This window comes from Carcharodon carcharias, chromosome 17 (genome assembly GCF_017639515.1).
Source record: "Carcharodon carcharias isolate sCarCar2 chromosome 17, sCarCar2.pri, whole genome shotgun sequence".
Taxonomy (NCBI): domain Eukaryota; kingdom Metazoa; phylum Chordata; class Chondrichthyes; order Lamniformes; family Lamnidae; genus Carcharodon; species Carcharodon carcharias.
The window spans coordinates 92,655,023-92,675,612 of NC_054483.1; the positions used below are offsets into that span (position 1 = coordinate 92,655,023).

The 20,590-nt window shown below is 44.1% G+C and overlaps 1 protein-coding gene across 1 annotated transcript in view; it reads left to right on the forward strand.

Moving 5' to 3' along the window:
• The window catches only part of LOC121289678 (kinase non-catalytic C-lobe domain-containing protein 1), a 278,354-nt gene that overhangs the window by 122,165 nt on the left and 135,599 nt on the right, over positions 1–20,590 (forward strand). Inside the window, exons 8-11 of the mRNA XM_041209301.1 lie at positions 858–1,004; positions 14,564–14,681; positions 15,492–16,654; positions 19,691–19,805. Coding sequence (XP_041065235.1) covers positions 858–1,004; positions 14,564–14,681; positions 15,492–16,654; positions 19,691–19,805 — 1,543 coding nt within the window. The remainder of the gene's footprint in view (positions 1–857; positions 1,005–14,563; positions 14,682–15,491; positions 16,655–19,690; positions 19,806–20,590) is intronic.

The following is a 20,590-nucleotide window of genomic DNA, read 5'->3' on the forward strand; positions in this document are numbered from 1 at the left end:
AGATCACATCCAGTTTTCTCAATCATTTCCTTCGATCCTGTAGATTCAGGTAGCAAATGTCAAATGAGTGCTTTCTTAAGGTACAGTGGCTGCTCTTTGAATCTCTTGCTATGCCAGATATCGCAACCCTGCACCTGCTCACACCCAGCATATGGCTCATATTGAACCCATATTGAAATCTGTTTGCACAGTACCTGATGCTCTGCCCTTGTGCCCCACTGGAAGATTGGCAAGCAGGATTCACAGTTGATTTGTCATTCTTTGTAACAGGTTGATTTCTAAAAGGTATCCTGATGGTGAGAGTCTGACAACTTGAGTTGCCTTTTAAAATATTTTTGTTCCTCATCAATCATGCTTGAAGCTTTAACGAATAGGTATAAGGCAACAATAATAATAGATTATTAGTAATCCATGGGTGTCATGGTGGTTATTTTTAAGTGATAAGGTGGGGGAGAAACTGTTTAGATTTTGCGCTCTTATGGAATAAATCATTCAATACATTATTAGAGTTTATTGTTTGGGCCAGATGGAATAAATAATAAAGTTCTTAAATGAGTTGTTCTTTCTGAAGAAAACACTTTTTTGATATGACTATCATATCAAATGCTACTTAATTTCTAATAAAATGTCTTTTTTATTTTTTTTGTTACACTGTACTTCAATAAAATGCTTTGTTCAGCAATAAATGTAACCTTAGCCTGAAACAATGTCATTTATCTTTGTTGATAGGACAGCTTGGAATGCTGTGAGAGTTACATTAAAGCTGAGGCCAATCGTGTATGTATTTTAATGTACCGGAATAGCCAACAGATATTATAACGTTGTAACTTTTCTATACATGTTATTAATATTTTCAGGCTCATATCTATTCTTTGGGGGCTACACTAGCTGCTGCAGCTGAATATGTGATAGAGCCAGAGTTAGAACCAAACCTCAGCCAAGAATTAAGAAGCCTTCTCGATCAAATGCAGCAGGAGAAACCTGAAGACAGGCCAGATATTGAGGTACAAATGTGAGATTGTTGGTGGAATTTATGCATGGCTTCTTTTCTCCATACATGTAGGCCACGAGCATAATAACTTTCTTTTGTATAAATTTGTTTAAGGACCTCTTCAAAACCCAAATTCTGGAATATTTCTATTTTGATCAGCTGGGGTATCAGAAACAGTTGAAAATTCATGAGTCATGCTTGAGAGTTTCCAAAGCCCAACTACTGAGAAATCTACATGGATGTTCTGGGAAGGGGATCTTTAACCTACAAAAAAACAAGGCAGGTTTGGGTTATCTGCAAAATCTGTTTATTGTCCCAAATCCGACTCCAACCCCCAACCCCCCAACCCCTCCTCACCTCACTTCCAGCTTTATCTGAGGCCGACAGGTGGGTGGATGACCAGCCTACTTCAAATGTGATCATGAGGAAACCTTACTGCCATTCAGTTTTTCAACTTTAACCATAGTTTGCTGGGTTCTCCTGCAGTTTCATTGAGGCAAGGACTTGGTGGATTCAGGAGACGAGTGCCTTTATACTAGACGCCTGGAGCTAGGTGTCTGCCTGCCTGGGGAGCCTCTAAGATTTCTTTGGGATCAGCAACACAGCCAATCTCCAACCGCCACCAGACCCCCTCCCCGAGTCCCAAAGATCTATTCACAAAAGCATAGGCCAGAATGTTGCCATCAGCGTGCGGGGGTGGGTCCACTGCGCTGGCACATAAAATGACGCCCGGTGACTTCGGGTGTGCGTCCCGATGTCAGCACGTGTCATTTAGATATTACATTCGGCGGGCGTGTGCCGGAGGCGGCTGTGCACCTGCTGAACTGTCAAAGGCTTGTTAAAGCCATTAAAAGAGCAATTAAAGTAGTTGTTAATGCTGCCCATCCAACCTTAAGGCTGGCGGGCAGGCAAAGAGCCCAAGTGGCCTTCGTGTTTTTCGGGAAACCTTATCCGCGGGCGGGGTAAGGTTTCCCGAAGGTTGCATTAAATAAATAAATATTTTTTGCTCAATTCATAAACATGTCCCAGCTCATGTGACACTGCCACATGAGGGGACATGTCTAAATAATTTTAAACTTCATTATTTATGACCTTTTATTAGGCAGCTCTGTGCCTCAGGGAGATTTCTGCGCGCATGTGCAAAAGAGCGCAGGCCCCGACTCTCCCTCCTCCCCCCACCCGCTGAGCGCTACCAGCCATGCGTCACGCTGGGCCAGCCTTAATTGGCTGAAACGCGCCCACCCAAGATTCAGAAAATTCTCCCCATAATAAAGATACAAAATGAAAATGTTAAAAACTTTAACACTTTCTTTTACATTCTTTATTATATTTAATTGGTTTGAAGAGGCACGACTTCACCTTGGCAGAATATATTGATTAACAGTCATGCCTTATAAATTAACTTATCACCCGTCCTACCATGCACAATGGATTGGGAGTTTATCAGTGTATGAATGAAACCCTTTGTATTTAGCAAGTATCTATCTCTCCCATCCTATCAATAGAAGTACTTTTGTTTTAAATGAAGAGAAATTGACATTTAATGTTGATTTCTTTTGACCTGGTGCTGCAACTCTAAATCTATAAATCTCCCAGAACAACAGTAATTAGCCTCTAACTGACCTCAGAACTCAAGGCAGTTAGCATTAAAGGGACCTCCAGCTATAAAGCACAAGTCAGATGTGTGATAGAATATTCTCCCCTTGCTTGGATGAGTACAGCTCCAACAACACTCAAGAGGCTCAACACCCAGGACCCGATAGGGGCGCACATGGTGCTAATCACCAGGACTGTGCCTCTAGAGGAACCTGGGTTCATTGACCAAGTAGCCTGCCAATCTGGATGGTCAGTGTCCAAAACAACCAATCTTGTGCATACCCTGGTGTAGGCTAATTGATAAATGATTACTGTTATTCTGAACAACAGTAATCATGGGCTGAGTAGTAAGATAAGCCAAATTCCACAACCCTCCTTGCCCACCTTCTAGACTTCTGTTTTGGCTTCTTCGTTGTCAAGTGCCACTTCCTTAATCTTCACTCTTCTTCCTTCAGACCTGGCTGGAGGCTGCTGAAGCTGAAATTAAGAGGTAAAGCGCCGAGTACCTCACCTCTTTGGCCCTTCCCAACCCTCCTCCCTCGCTGTGTTCTTGATTCCCTCCAGCCGCTACTCTTGGTTTTAACATATCGTTCCACCACATTGCCTGCCCTGTGAAAAATTCTTCCAGCTCCACCTCATCCGTATCATGAGGCAGGTCCCGACAAATAATTGATCACTGTCTGGATATTGGGTTGCGTGCTGCATTTCTGTATCCCCTGTTTGTTTTCACTGTGACCTGGCCTGGAGCCCTGTGTTGACACACCCCCTGGTTCCCTAATTTGTTGATCACAAGGCCTTGGGGGTGGAGTCTGTATTTCTGGCTTTGCCTCCAGTTGGGGCTTTGACAACATGAGGTGGAGTTCCAGTGGTAGGGACGGTGCCGCTACTGGGCAGATTCTTACTTGTTACTGAAGCCCCGGAGATCATCCTGTAACCCTCAGCTACGATAGGTGCTGGATGGGCAGGTGGAGTGGATGTAGATTTTACCATAGGGCTCTCAGCAACTTTCACCTCCATCACAGGCTTAGGCTTTACTTCCTCCACAGATGGCTCTAGTTTTGGTTCTGAATGTGTTCTTCCAAGGGTTCTACGTTCCCAATTTCCCTCCCGACCTCAGTCCCCTTCGGTGGTAAGCGAGAGTGTGAGTAAGTGAGTGAATGAGTGTATGAGTGATTGAGAGAGGGACAGAGTGTGAGTAGGTGAGTGAGGGTGAGAACCTTGAGGCTGGGAGTGAACCGGACACATGCACATGCAGTCACTGCTCACTGTGGGGGGTGGAGGTGGGGTGGGGGGGGGGGACACACACCCTCCCCCTCCTCCTCCCTCTCCGAAAACCTATCCACAAACCTATCTATGGGGCGGGGAGAGAAAAAAAACTGAGGCTGAAAGACAACTACTTCACGCCCCCACTTTCATATGAATTCCATCAAGGCCAGCTCAAAGTTTGTGCCAACGGAGGTGAATGCAAGGCTGATGTTAGTTACACCCAACTTCTTAGATGAGCCCAGGTCCTCTCCCCCGTCCCAGGTGACCAGGACTTGGGGCCGAGCCTGCCTGTCTCCAGCTCTGCTTCTTAAGTGAAAAGGTAAAAAAGGTTTTATTAGTTAGCTCTGCTGCTTGGCACTTTTTAACGGTCATTTTTGTTAGGTCCTCATTATTGAATTATCGATTTATTGCTTTGACATTGGCATTTTAAAATTTGCTCAGTAAGTTGTTTTTTTCCTTCATACCTTAACTTTTTTTATTGAAATTCATGTTTAATGTTATGCCAAACCAAATCTCAGGCAGCTTTTGCTGGGTTTCTTGCTGAAGGGTAATGAGAGGCTCACAAGAGTCTGATTGCTTTTTGCAGGGCTGGCAAAATGGGTTATTTTTGCTCCAACATAAACGGGAAATATTGGAAATGCGCATCATGTCCGATGGCATCTGTGCAGAGAGAAACAGAGGTCAGTGTCCCTTCATCAGAACTAGTGCAGATCGTGGACCTGAAGCATTGACTCGTTTCTCTCTCCACAGAAGCTGCCTGACCTGCTAAGTAGTTCCAGCACTTCCTGCTTATATTTCAGATTTCCAACATCTGCAGTACTCTGCTCTCCTATTATGTGCTTCATGCTGGGCATTCGTAAATGTGGTTAGTTTCAACTTAAAGTGAGAAAATGTTTATCACTCATTGCAAAATGTAATTTTTTCTGTTAACCTGCCCATTGTGTGGGTGGAAATAGCAGTTGCATTGCTTGGTGCTAATTTACTGGAAAATTTGGCATTTTTAAACTTAGTAAAACCAGGGGTCATGTACCAATAGAATATATCACTGTTAGTTCAAGATATTCTCATTTATACATAGGAATATTGTTTGCAGTGCTTGTGAGGTTCAAGTCTTTTGGATGTTGCTGTCTGGATATTGCATTGAGCCAAGTTCAAAGAAGCAGAGCTGGATGCAGAATATGAACAACCAAGTTGTGTGTAATTGTCTGACAAAGCTGTGGTTATAAAGTGTATGATAATGAAACCTGAGTTTCCAGTAGGTTTATAAATAGAGACATAGAGTACGCAAGCCAAGAAGGTTTGCTAAACTTATATAAAATAACTAGATCCCACTATGATAAAAGCAAAATACTGCGGATGCTGGAAATCTCCCACCCCACTAGGGCCATCTGTCACTTGCTTATCCTGCTTTCTACCCTTAATGACACCATTAGCACATCCTTTACCTAATATCACCACCATCAACACCCCTTTGACCTTTTGTTTATGACATCTTCGTCAATCTCTCCTTTGCCTCCACCTATCACTGGCCCTCTATCCAGCTCTACCTGTCCCACCCCCCTTAAACAGCTTATATTTCACCACATTTCTATTTCTCTTTAGTTCTGATGAAGAGTCATATGGACTCGAAACGTTAACTCTGTCTTCCTCTCCACAGATGCTGTTAGACCTGCTGAGTTTTTCCAGCTATTTTTGTTTTTGTTTCAGATCCCACTGTGGCTATCCCAATTCAGGTGCCCCCAAAGGATATAAGGGGAAAGGTTAAAGGTAGGGGAATAAGGGGCCTGGAAACAGGAGAAGCACCATGATTTCTCTCCCTGTCAGCACCAGCCGGACAAAATAGCCCACTCAATTGGTACACCATCCATCACCATAAACATTCATGCCCTCCATCATTGGTACTGTGGCAGCTGTGTACACCAGGTACAAGATGCGTTGCAGCAACTTGCCAAGGCTCCTTTGACAGCCTCCCAAACACTTGAACTGTACCACCTAGAAGGACAAGGACAGCAGGCAGATGGGTGCACCACGACCTGCAAGCTCCCCTTCAAGTCACACACCTTCTTGACCTGGAACTATATCACTGATCCTTTACTGCCACTGGGTCAAAATCCTGGAACTTCCCCCATAACAGCATTTGCCTATTTAGAGCTGTCCACTCCTGCAGGTAGTCGAATAGTTGCCTTAAAGGGGCTGACCAGTTTAAACATATCTTAAAAAAACTCATGGCTTCCAGACTCCAGATTACTCATGATTAATACTCTGGGAAATCAGCTAGTTTTAAGTATATTTTATATATGTTTCAGAATTACTCATCCTGATCTTCAAATACCTCCACAGCATTGCTCCACCCTAAGTTTGCAACCTTCTCCACTTCTGTGTTACAGCATGTACCCTCCCCCTTTCTGACCTATTTGCCCTCCCATTTCGCTCTACCATTATTGACAGAGCCTGGAAATTGCTTGCCAAGCCTCTACCTTATTACCTCCCACTCAAATTACAGAAACTACATAAAATCTCATAGCTTCCCCCACCCCCATCCAACTTCCTACTTGGGACAGAATCATCCATGCTCGCTGGCATCAGGCGTGCTTGGTGACATGAGTGGACAATATGGCGAGAAGGCCAAAAGTTGGTTTCACGTCATGAAGCCAGTTTGTGATCTTCCACTCAGCTGGTTGATGGCACGCCATGCTCCCCACCATTGGATGTGGGGAAACTTCATTGTAAAACATCTGCATATCACTATAAGGCAAGCCCACCAGAATCATCCCCTAACCCCCACCCCCAGCTGAATCGTCCATCCACGTTGGTGTGATTGCATGCCGGTGCAGAACGCATCTTGACAAGTGTGATGTGCAGATGTTGGGACTTACCGCCAGGGCCTCGGTCACATTATGGACATCCGAGGAGCTGATGTCGGAAAGGAGAGGAGAAGATGTTGGAGCCCGACAGCAGTCGCCTGCTGGGTGGATTTCATGGACATGGCTCTGCTATGAAGCAGCTCACGGAAGTTGGAAAGTCACCTTTGAGGGTCTGCTCACAGTGGATGATGGTTGGGGAGGGAGGAAGATGTACTGGGTGGTGGGAGAGGAAGGTCTAGGATTGACTGGGTGAGGGAGAAGTGTCAGGATAGGGTGAGGTTGGTGGGGGGATTGAAGTGGGAGGTTGGAAGGTGGGGTGGTGGGGTGGGAGTACGGGGGAGGAGTGGGTAACCGGGGAGAAGATTGCACCTGGGGAGGTAGATGTATGGGGAGTGGAAGGTGTTGGGGAAGGAGTTCGGAAGGGAGAAGGAGTGCAGAGAAGGGAGGGAATTTGTGAGGCGGAAGGAATGTAGAGGGGGAGGGAGTAAGTCTGGAGGAAGAAGTAAGAATGGACGAAGGAGTCAGGAAGGGTGAAGGATTAAGGGTGGAGGTAGAAGTAAGGGTGTGAAGGAGTCAGGAAGGGGAAAGAAGTAAGCGGGGTGGAGTCTGGGGGAGGTGGACCAAGTGGAGGTGGCAGCTCGACAGGGGGAGGGGAAGGGGTTCCAAGCGGGGAGGAGGGAGATGTTCAGGTGAACTTGCAAGGGAGGGCTTTCATGAGCACATGACTGCCTCCTGGGGAATGAACTGAGGGTGGGCGTGGAAAAAGGGAATGGTGAGAAGGACTGAGGGCAGAGTGAGATGGTAGGTTGGGAGGGTGAGGTTTCAATGGTAGTGTAGAAGAGATGGCAAGGGTGGTTGGTGGGGACTCGGAGGCAGACACTGACCTAGGGCTGGGAAGGAGGAAATCAGGGAGGTGAATGTGGATGGGGGTGGGATTTTCAGGAAGGAAGGGAACGTGCACGTTCACCTGGACATCCCCAAAGGAAAAAGATCATGGCTGGAGGCCACTGAGGGGAGGTGGAAGGTGATGCCAAGGGGCGTCAACAGTGATTGAAGAAAGGAAATGGGTAACTGTGGGAGGGGAAAAGATAGAGGAGCTGACGAAAAATAAATCCAGACCATGCTGTCTAAATCAAAAGAGAAACGACAGTCATGGTGGGCAATATCATATGCTGCATGGGAGTGTGACCATTGGGTGGGCGGAGATGCAGGTCAGCTCACATGGACAACTGAAAGCGAACCTCAGCAGGCAGCATTGAAAACGCTCAGGACGTTGAGGTGAGTGTGATACGTGAAGGATCCGCATGCGTGGGGGAGTGCTTGCACGAGGCTCCGAAAGGCCTTGCCACACCCACACCCACACACACACACACACACACTTCTCCCTCCAGAATCACTCATTGGCCAGCTGTTCCCTCTGCGGTGACACAGGCAAAGGGGACTTAGAGGGAGAGGGGAACCTCTGAGATCCCTGAGTGGATGACCCAGGAGTTTCCAACTGCCGCACCTCCTCCTTCCGGGTGCCTGGGGGCCCCAGCCTGACTCCTTGAGGGGAAGGAGCACCTGGAGAGATGTCAAGGTGCCCCGTTTCCCCCTCACGTTGCCACTGCAGGAACTCGCCCTTGGCTCCTGCGATGGACTGCAGGTCTGAATGCATTTCTGCATTCTGCTGGACCAGGGTCTCCATGGCAATTGCCATCCTCCCCATGGAGACCTACGTATATGCACATATGTTCATCAGAGAGCAGGCGGATGCACTCCTCTGACCTGCATGCCACTCTGTTGAGAGCTTCCAACAGCTTTGCGTGATGTTCCCATGCCTTCTGCTGACTCTCCATGATGAGTTGGAAGGCCAGAGGCTCATCAGTTGACTCAAACCTCACAGATGACTGATCCCCAGCAGTCCTCCGAGTGCTGGGGAGCTTGCATGTACCTGCCTCCTGCTGCTGCGGACTGCCTACTCTAGATATACGTCCCACCAAGATGTGTGTCTCTGCGCTAGCGGAGGGTGTGGGTAAGTGCTGTGATGGGTCTTCTGGGCTGCTTATTTCCAGCTCTTCAATGGAGGAGGTGCCCTATTGGTTAGAGGTGAGGATGTGGATGGAGCTGAGGGACTGACTGGCTGAGGGCATCGGTCAGTTGGAAGGGCTCTCTGTGAACCAAAGTAGAGATAAGTAGTGCATGGCAGCAGAGTCAAAAACAGGAGAGAGAGCACTCGTATTTGCATTGGGAGGGATGATGTGGTGCAGGATCCTCATTAGGGTGTTCGCTACCGACCTCACTGTCACCGCAGGCATAGTCCATGTTCTCACCAATTAGCATGTTGGCACACTCAAAGTGAGTGACGGGCCTAATGTGGGCCACTCCATCAGTAATAAACTTGGTGTACTGGACAGGTTTCTTATTAGAAACAGTAAAATTTATTCACAGGGCTCCTGATGAAGCTACATGCTTGATCCAGGTCCGCTACTAGAAAACTCTCCCTAAGATTACCCATGCTTAGGTCTGATTCATTAACACCATCATGTGATCCTGAAAACAGCATGAAAAGTTTTACTTACAATCACTACATCCCTCCCCCTTTTTTTATATATCTCTTATTTACAAGAATATCTTAACCCACAACATATCCAAATATACACAGTTCATGCAGATTAAGTCTCTGTGATGGTTTTCTAAGTTTGTTAGAGCGACGTAGCTCGTTGACTTGAGATTCTACCACTGGATTGACATGATCAGGAACTGTGGCATCAGGGACATCCTTAGACAATGGCAGTTCAGAATTATTTACTTCAACAGAGACATCAGGTATGTCTGTTCAATGTTGATCTGGCACTTCAGGGATTAAAGGTTTGATTTCAATTTCAGGTGGAGTAACTGGTTGTTGGAGTGTTCCTCTATTTCTTATATGATCCACATGTCTTCGAACAATCTGGTTTTCTACTTCCACTTGGTATGACAAAGGTACTGTTTCAGAGACAATTATACCAGGAACCCAACTAGGTCCGTTTCCAAAATTTTGCACAAAACTGCCTTTCCCACAGTAAATATTCGAGCTTTACAGTGAACATCATGATTCACTTTCTGACTACACTGGTTCTTCTCTACCTTCCCCTCTAAGTTAGGAAACGTCAGACTCAACCTTCACTGAAGGCCACGTTTCATTAGTAATTCAGATGGTGTTGAACCCGTAGTTGCATGAGGAGTCGTGCGATAGTTGAGTTGAAATTCATACTTCTAAAGTTCTTTGGATAATTTCTTCATTCCTGTTTTAAAAGTTTGTACTGCTTTTTCTGCTAACCCATTGGATGAGGGATGATATGATGCTGCTTTGATTTGTTTAATCCCATTTAAGCTTATGAATCTCTGGAATTCCGTGCTAGTGAAAGCAATACCATTATCTGAAACAATAACTTCTAGTAGGCCATGTACACTAAAACATTGGCGCAGCTTTTCAATAGTTGCAAAGTAGTCAGAGATCTAACTTCATACACGTCCATCCACTTAAATGCGTGTCAATGATCAATAAAAAACATGATAACTAAAGATGGACCTACGTAATCTATATGTAGTCTAACCCAGGATCAACCAGGCCCCTCCCACGGATGCAGTGGAGCTGAAACAGGCAACTTCTGCTGTTGCTGACACTGGAGACAGTGTTTAACCATTTTTTTCTGTATCACTGTCTATACCTGGCCACCAGGCATAGCTTCACGTAAGCATATTCATTTTCAAAATGCCTGGATACGCACTATGAAGCTCTGTCAAAAGTGGTTTTCTTCCTTGTGAAGGGGCAATGACTCTTGCTTCCCACAACAAGATTGCATCTTGACAAATTAATTTGGATTTTCGGGCATAGAATGGTTTTATTTCTTAAGAGACTGGTGAATTTGATCATCCTTGCAATACATGTTCTCGGATTTTTGATAATATAGGGCCCCGGTTTGTCCAATTCTTTATTTGTTTCATACAGACCAGCAAAGAGTCCAGGAAATTCAACATAAGTACAACTGGAGCATGTAGAATGCTACCTGGCAAAGGAAGAAGACTGAAGGTGTCTGCATTTGCTATTTGCAGACCTGGTTGGTGCATATAAGTGTACTCGTATGCTGACAAAATCAGAGTCCATCTTTGAATTCTGGCGGAAGCTATCGACGGAAGCTATTGGCTGCAGAGAGGGTTTTGGAGACATGTCCTATTGGCCTTTAGGATTTCATTTCTGACTTTTCTTCTTGTGTTTTCTGCAGAGTTTTGTCTCATCCTTCATTCTGATTTCACAGTTGGCCAAATTTCTCTCTGTTGAAATCTTAACTTGGTTCAATTCGGTGGTTGAGCCACCCATGGCTTTGCTACTTACTTGCATCTCGGAAAGTTCCATGACTTTTCCTTCTAATGCCTCTTTTGTTTCATTTAGCTGACTCTTCAGCTCTTCTGTCTCCATTTTGTATCTTTTACCTTCCTTTATTTTCACTAAATAAACCCATTAGTGGCTTGTGATCTGACACTATGGTGAAATGCAAATATTGATGGGATTTCCGTGCTCCAAATATCACAGATAGACCTTTTTCAAGTTGTGAGTAACCCTCTTGGCTGCAGAGAGGGTTTTGGATATATGTCCTATTGGCCTTTAGGATTTGATTTCTGACTTTTCTTCTTGTGTTTTCCGCAGAGTTTTGTCTCATCCTTCATTCTGATTTCACAGTTGGCCAAATTTCTCTCTGTTGAAATCTTAACTTGGTTCAATTCAGTGGTTGAGCCACCCATGGCTTTGCTACTTACTTGCATCTCGGAAAGTTCCATGACTTTTCCTTCTAATGCCTCTTTTGTTTCATTTAGCTGACTCTTCAGCTCTTCTGTCTCCATTTTGTATCTTTTACCTTCCTCCTGGAACATTGAACATTGTTGAGTTTTTCTGCCAACTGTTTCTTCAGTTGGTTCAGAGTGGCACTGTATTCATTTCGCTTCATTTTCATGATTTTCCTGTGGAACCAACTCTGACCTGAGGGATCCTTGCATCCTGCGAAGGTCCTTCTGTTCCCTTCTCTCATTCCAAAAGATACCATCATATTCCCTTGTCAACTCAGGATTTCTTCCTGTTCTAACTTGAAACATTTCTGACCAGTTGAGCTTAATTTCTTTTAACCAATGGCAGCCCAGAGGACTAGGTCCTTCACCTGTTACAACAATCACTGGGAGCTGGGCTGTCTGTTGCCTGTAGGATACAGGTGCAGAGATGATGCCTTTCACTTGTATTGACTCTCCAGTGTATGTCTTCAGCTGAGCAGTGGTTTGCCCCAGATTCAATGGCTGGGTACCTTCCTTTAAGTATCTAAATGTGTGTTCTCCCACCACTGTGGTCAATGCTCCCATGTCTACTCCCATGACTAGAGGCTTCCCATTCACCTGAAGGGTGACGGTGATTGGTTCAGTTTTCACTGCTTTAACATTATATAGGGAACAGCTGTTAGGATTAGCAGCTTCTGGTTCAGTTGTATTGTGCACTTAATCATCCTGATCTGCTGTATGATTGGCTGTCTTGATTTTGCCTTGCATTGCTTTATAACATGTCCTTTTTTTGTGATAATAGTGGCATTCTGCCTCTTCAAATCTTCAGGTTCCCAGTACATGGTTACCTCCACATCAGTGATACTTCAATTTCTCAATCACTGGTAAGGTCCTTCCGGTATTCCTTTTTGTTTTTCGAGCAGTAGAGACTGTTTCCCGCTTTGCGGTTGTCTCCCTGGTTTTTGCGTCACGCCCAGTGGTAGTTTCCCGACCCAACTGAAGAACGACGCCATTTAGCACATTCTGCAAAGCCTGTGAGTCCCTCTCAGCACTCTAAATTGCTAACACCATTTCCATAGCGCACTCAAGGTCTATATTAACTTCTGCAAGTAAACGGCACTGAATGATGCCGTCGTGTATGCCACAAACCAAACGATCTCACAACAAGTCATTTAGAGTATCTCCGAAATCGCAGTGCTCCGGTAAATTTTAACTGCACGATATACATTGTGATTGACTCACCTGGGGCCCTTATTCCTGAATTGAACTTAAATCTTTGAATAATCAACGATACCTTAAACTGAAAATATGTCTTCAGGAGGTCTATGACCTCATTAAAAGATTCTGAATTGGGCGCATTCGGGGCCATCAGACTATGTCAGGATGAGGTTACATGTCTCGCTCCCACAGAGGCTTAAAAGAATTGCTTTCTGCTTTTCCGCTGTTATTTCATTTGCCACAAAGTAGAAACCTAGGCGCTCCAGTACTTCCATGTACGGGTCGAGTCTGCTGAGGAGTGGAATGACTTTTATTTCTTCCCTTTAAAATTGATAGTCCCGAGTCAAGGTGCAACGTTGGAGCTATTTATTCTCATCGCCAATTGTAATAAACTGGACAGGTTTCTTGTTAGAAATGGTCAAATTTATTTACAGAGCTCCTGATGAAGCTGCATGCTTGAACCAGATCCATGAGTAGAAAGCTCTGCCCCTAAGATTACCCACACTTAGGGCTGATTTGTTAACACAGTCATGTGATCCCTAAAACAATATGAAAGGTTTCACTTACAATCACTACATCACCACTGGTCTGGGACCACTTCCTGCTGATGTGAGTAGGCTTCTCCTGCTTAAGACGGATGGAGAGAGTGTGAACAGGACACATGAAACTGCATGGAATATTTGTGTGGCGAACGGAACCATGGACAGGATGAGGACATGAGCTCTGGAGGATATGAGCCTGATAGAGATATAGGTGTGTGTGTGAGAGTTAGTGGTGTCATCCCTGTGGATATGTGATGGATTTGTGAGTGTGTGAGTTGAGGGTGATGAGAGGAGTGAGCTACCCTGGCGGAACAGAGATCATTCATCCTGTAGTGACACTGGATGGCTGTCCTCTTTTGCAAGCCATTGGTACTGACCCCTCCCGTGCTGGATTGGTGATGCAGCTGCCCATCCTGCAGCCAGAGTGGGGGTAGAGGACATCATGGCACACCACGGCATTCAAAAGGCGCTCAAGGGATGTGTCACAGAAGCGGGGGTGGGGGGGGTGGGGTGCAGCCTTTTTGCCTTTCGAGGCCATCTGGTCTTCCATGTGGCAGTCCTGGGCTGGAAGCACTGAGAGGTGTGTGGGCAGCTGCACTTCAAATGTGGCGCTTGGCGTGATGAAGCAGCAAGGTGATGGCAAATGAGAGTTCGCCTGCCATGGAAGCAGCATATTTCCAGTGAATGCATAATTAATACGACGGGTTCAGGATGATACAGTGTGAAAACCCACAATTGCGGCCGGTGGGTAAAACATAGTTTTACCCTCCCGCTTCCGCACTTCATGCAAATCTGGGATGATTCCGCCCTTGGTGTCTAGCCCTCACTCTGAGTAAGGCAGGATATTATTTTGTTAAATTTCTGATATAACAATACTAATACTGAACAATGAAACTTTACGCAAAATTGCCACCTAAGATCAGGATAGATTTATCTCAATGCAGGTAAAGACATTTCTACTATATTTCAACACAATGATTTGACACACTACCCCTTATCTTCTCACTTGATAAGATTGGCAATTTTTGGCAGTACTGTTGTTTCATATTTAATCAATGGAATTAAAACTGTCCTGTTTCATTTACTTCAGACTATTACAGTTGAAGAAGAGGAGGCTTTCACTTTGTCGGCCTATAGGTTAAAAGCCTGGTGACTAGACAGTGTGACCAGACAGGTGATTAGACAGCGTGCTAATCCAATGTACCACCCTGTCGCTTCCAGTAAAACATTTGCAAAGTAGACTAATACATTATTATTAAAACAGAGGTTCTAATAATGATTCATTTGTTTGTATTCTGCAGGGTATCCTCAACACATGTGAAGAAAAGCTAAAATGTTTATCCTCAGACATTATTTGCCGAAATCTCTCTGCCGTAGGCCGAAGGGTACTTTCAATTGAATCTGTTGGTGCTTTCCAAGGTCAGTGACAGATAATTATTTTCATGTCTACAAGAAACTTGTAGCTTACTTTCAAATGTTCTAAAAGGCATATCCATTGCATGTTCATCTTTCACTGAATACTGAAAAATAGAAACATTCATTCAACTTAATTAGGCACAGCTGTATGATATAGAATGCTGTAGTAAATTAACTTAAAGATGTGGGCCCAAAAATTATTGGGCCTGAGAAGACAGGACAAAAACTAGAAGGCCAAAAATTGAGGTGAGACCTGTTTCACTGGTCCATCTTTTTTGCATTGTGTAAACCTGATGGAACTGGGATAGGTGCCTCTTGCATCTGCCCTCCTTTTGCGGTGTTATTCAAAGATGAGATGAAATTTCCTCGCGGGTTGTGCCTTTCCTGCAGCTCAGTTAAAATTATGGCTACATAGGCCTGTATTTTTCCCTCATTGGGCGCACGCGATCGGCGGGCCCGGGAACAGCCGAGAAACGGGCCCCCGGCCGCGATCCACCAAGTTCAGACCTCCTCTTACCTGTTCCAATCTGCACACTCTGGATTCCACACTCCTGGCCTCCCAGAATCCCGCTTCAGTGGAGGAAGCAGGCCGGCTGCCTCTGTAAAGCGCGAATGCTGGCCCAACTCCAGTCACGCCCCCACAAAGTTGGGAAATGCCAGATTCGGGGGGTGGGACTTAGAATTTTCAGCCATTCCTGGGATTTTTGCCACGACTGTCGTAGAATGTACTTTCTTAACCTGTGCATGCATTCTATTTATTTTTAAATGGAAGTTGGTATCCTATTGATCTGTGTTTCCAAAATCTTTATACAGATGGATGTGAAGAGACCTGTAAAGAAAGGAAGCGTCAGGAAGGTGTAGGTCATGAACTGCAAACAAGTGAACGAAATCCAGCAGATGGTTCATCAAGCACTGAAGACCTGCCATATGACTTAAACATGCTAAACAATGGAACAAATAGGGTTATTTGCAAGGCTGAGAAGTGTGCACATAACGTAGGTCCAGATTCATCTGTTGAAGTTGATAAGATTTTCCAGCAAGGTTTAGAACACATGAGTTCAGTAGAAATGTGTGAGCGAAGTGAGCCAGTGCTAGCCATAGATCCTGCCGAGTCAACTGCTGATATGAAAACCAAAGGACGTGAGGCTGACAGGATTTCACCTTTTTCTCAGAAACGCTCGACAGCTAGGAAGAGAATGTTGCCAAAACTACCGACAGAAATGTTGGGCAACGCCCAGCATCTTCATCGTTCTAAAATTGAGCTCGGCAGATCTGTCACAGCTAATCTGTCACCTGTTGCATTTTCTGACATTGCTGCTGGTTCTTTGTCTTCACTGGACTCTGTCAACATATTGAGTATTGCAGACTGTCCTCAGAAGGTACAGTTAAGAACTAAGAATAATGACTTTATTTTCATTCCGAAGTATAGTCTTCCTTCAGAAAAATTAAATGTGAACAATTCAAGTGACTGGGCTGAGAAGGTCTCCAGTATAGAAGTGGTAAATAGGAACTTGCCCAACAGTCATAACTTCATTTCTGATGAGAGCAAAGAACGATCACTGAAATCCCCCTTCACATTAGGGAAAATGTCTTCCACTAAAAGCCTCAAAGCTAAAATCTCAGCAGCATCATTTACTTCAGCAGGCATGCATAGCCAAATGGATTCTGTTTCTTCCAGTGGAATATTATTAGAAACAAGGGCTGCAGTTGGAGACTGCAGTAACAATGTTCTAGGAGCAGAAGGAAATGATTTGCCTTGCATGGATGGTAACCTTTCAGATGTAGAAAGAACTGTTGGTAGTAATCAGAGAAATTATTTCAAACAAAGCCGTTCCCAAAGTGTAAATGACTTATCATCAAGTAATGCCCTGCTGTTTAGAAATGTCACGCAACTCTGTCAAGATGATAATTATGAGCAAATGCGACCCATCAGAGCTACTGAAAATAACCCTGCAGAATTTATTTTTGATAGACAGGTACGTGTGGATGTGATAGATTCTATGGCACCATGCCTGTATTTCTTAAGTGCAGTGTTCTCTACATGTGCATTGCAGAATTGGATGGTAGCACCTTGTTTCTTGATATCTCTCCATCTCCATGGAGCCATACCTTTCACTATCATTATTTCGTGCAATGACAGTGAGTCTTTTGCAGTCAACGGTTGATTATTTTCACCTTTGCGTTATAAGACCGCTTGTAAATAAATATTTCTTAAGTTCAGGGCAGAGGCTAACCTCAATTGTTCTGCAAAATACTAGAATTTTGATTGTTTGATTTTTAAAATCTTTACTCAGCTGCAAAATATACAAGATTATGATGTGTGGGTAAACATTAGCACCACTGAAAGTTGTTGTGTTACTAAGTGATCATAGTTTTCTCATATTCCCGAGCATGCTAAATTAATCTCTATAATATTTCTACTTGGCTTTAGTTCAGAATTAAATTGCTATTTTTCAGTTATTGGAGTACAAAATTCTTGTTTTCCCCTCAGCACTGTATTTCCAGTGAGAAATCTTCTCTTTTAAATATGTTTCTTTCTTGGGGTCTTCCTGCACCAGGCATTAGGGGGGATGGTAGCGACATGGTAGTATTGTTGGACTAGTCATCCAGAAACCAGACTGATGCTTTGGGGACAAGGGTTCAAATCCGACCATGGCAGCTGCTGGAATTAATTCAATTAATTAATCTGGAATATAAAAGCTAGTGATGGTGCATGACATTATCGTCAATTGTCTTTAACAAAAAGAACAATCTAGTTCACTACTATCCTTTAGAGAAGGAGATCTGCCACCCTACCTGGTCTGGCCTACATGTGACTCCAGACTAACAGCAATGTGGTTGACTTTTAGCTGCCCTCAGTTCAAGGGCAATCACGGGTGGACAACAAATGCTGGCCTTGCCAGCGGCGCCCACATCCCAGGAAAGAATAAAGAGAAAAAAAATGTGTTATCTGGCAGGTGAAAGGGTCAATGATTGCCTAATTGACTTTCAGGCCTCTATTAATGCCACACTGGGAATGACTGCTAAGAATTGAACATCAACAATCTGATTTTCATGCTTTCATCTTTTATTTTGAGCAACCACCTAGCCTGCACTCACTGCTTACCCATAGAAGCTCAGCTGGGCTTTGGAGATGCCCCAAGTAACTAATTGTGGGCGCAAACCTGCATTCTCCCCTTTTGTGGTATTCTTTGTTGAGTGTCTATCTTGGGTTTCATCTCCTTATAACATTTTTGCCTTTGGGTTTTCACTCAGTAGTAGGAGTGAAATTTGTGTTGACCTGATGTTTGTAATTCAATTTATTGCAAGGCGGTATTGCTATGGAAAATTTTGCAATAGGACAAAACCTTAATTGCATCACTTTTTTATTCTGCATGTGCCATCCAAATATCAAGTAATCCCGTAAGGGAAATTGCTAAGAATTTTTAGAATATTTATTCCTTACGAAAATTATTATCCTGCACCAAATGCTTCCCTGTTCTCTATCTATTATGTGGTCTGGTTCCTGTTGTTTTCAGCTGATGGCTGCATTAGTTCTGTTCCCCAAGTGACAACTATCCTGTGCAGCACCACATCAACATGTTATTTCTCTCCAACAAGGGAAAATCTAACCATCCCCGCTTGACGTTCAACATCATTACCATTGCTGAATTCCTCACCATCAACATCCTGGGGTTACCAGAAACTGAACTGGACCAGCCATATAAATACTGTGGCTACAAGAGCAGGTCATTTGGAAATTCCACAGCAAGTAACTCACCTTCTGACTCCCCAAAGCCTGTCCACCATCTACAGGGCATGAGTCAGGAGTGTGACTGAATTCTCCTCGTTTGCCTGGATGAGTGCAGCTCCAACAACACTCGAGAAGCTTGACACCATTCAGGGCAAAGCAGCCCTCTTGATTGGCACCCTATCCAATACCTTCAATGTTCACTCCCCCCTCCACTGGCAGACAATGGCGGCAGCGTGTACAATATACAAGATTGCAGCAACTCACCAAGGCTCCTTTGACAGCATCTTCCAAACCCACAACCTCTACCACCTAGAAGGACAAGGGTAGTGGATGCACAGGAACAAGTTCCCCTCCAAGCCACGCACCATCCTGCCTTGGGACATATCGCCATTCCTTCACTGTTGCTGGGTGAAAATCCTGGAACTCCCTCCCTAACAGCATTGTGGGTGTACCTACAGCACATGGACTGCAGTGGTACAAGAAGACAGCTCACTGCAACCTCCTCAAGGGCAAGTAGGAATGGGCAATAAATGCTGGCCTTGCCGGTGATTCCCACATTGAATTAAACCAATTTTTTTGAAAGAGCATCTTACGGCAAAGAGGCTTACTTAAATATTAATCATTATTGTTCAAAAACCCACCATTTTGAAATAATCCTAACGTATAAATTTGAAATTAAGATTAATTTTGAACATCAGAATTTTTGTTGAATAATGCTTAATTCATTTCTCTGGTTAACATAGCCTGATGGAAACTGAGAGATGTCCTGAGTTTTAAATCTGCCCCTACCCTCCTGTGTGAATGTGCTATGCTTGTTGAGAGGTAGTACACGGTGGTGTATTGTTTTCCTGAGGTGATAAACTCTAATTTGAAATTGAGATAAACTGAAATATCTACTTGAGCTATCAGGAAGCTTCCATATGAATTGCCATTTCCGACCCTCCCTTGCAACGCAACTGTGCACACCCCCCCCCGCCCCCCGCAAAAGAAGTATTTTATTCTCACATATGGATTGTCCTGGCATTCTTCAGGCTTTCCTTCAATGGACAACATAAGTGACAAGATATGGTAATAGCAGGTTGACGAGAATAAACTTATGACTGTTAATGAAGGTCAGCCTTAAGTCATACTTGCTCAGCTTTGCTGGTACAATTTCTATTTTCACCCTTGCATTTAACATTAATGTGGTCCTGGCAAGTAGCTTGCTTGCATGCTTGCATTGACATGGTTAATATGCCCAGGGTACTGATTCTCATTTCTTATCCCCTCCGTTTAACAGTACATTTCCCTAGAGGAGCTACTCTCCGAGGATGATAGGCCCTTGAATGATCATGAATTGTGGGCTCTGTGTCATGAGTGTTTGATCAGTCTGCAAGTCTGCAAAGATTATCCAGGTATTGAACAATAAGGCCTGTTAAGGTTTTTTTTAATTCATATTTTAAAAATTGTGCACATATGTTTCTAGTTTTCTTTTTGTTGTTGGGACGCTGTGGAGAAAATGTTATGCTTTAAATATTGTTAGTTAATACCAGTTGCATCATGCCATTTAATTTTTAAAAACATGTTACCTTCCATCAATCTAATGTTAAGAACCACTGTTAAACTGTTGATCTTTGTTGAGACTCAGAGCAGTAAAAATTGTTGATGTCATAAAAGACACTAGTTAAAATCTTCTAAAAGTGCAATTGAGCTACAAATATATGTTGAAGCTAATTGCAATTGTTTGTTGCACAGTGTTAATCATAATGACTATGCACATAAAGCCTCACATTGGAACCTGGCCTGTGCTGAGTTAGCTGATCTCAGGCAAATCAGCAATGCATTGCTCCTGTTAACCACATTTGCTGCTGTTGGTTGCGGGGGGGGGGGGGAAGAAAAATCAGCCGTTGTTCCCATTCCTGATTTTTGTCCAAGAGGCCCTGTGAAAAAGTGCTAATGTGTAGATATCAAGTGAGGTAATGAGAAGCTAGCACGCTGTGCCCTAAATCTGAACTGTCTACTGAAATCCATAGGCTCACACATGAAGAAGATCCTTCTTATTTGAGATAACAGTGACCTCTTGGTAGCTGCATCACTTTACCCAATATAAGTCAACGGGTGGAATTTTCCCTGCCCGTTGGTGTTCAGTGTCATGGTGGGCATAAGCGGATAATATGGTGGTGGGAAGGCCAAAAATCAG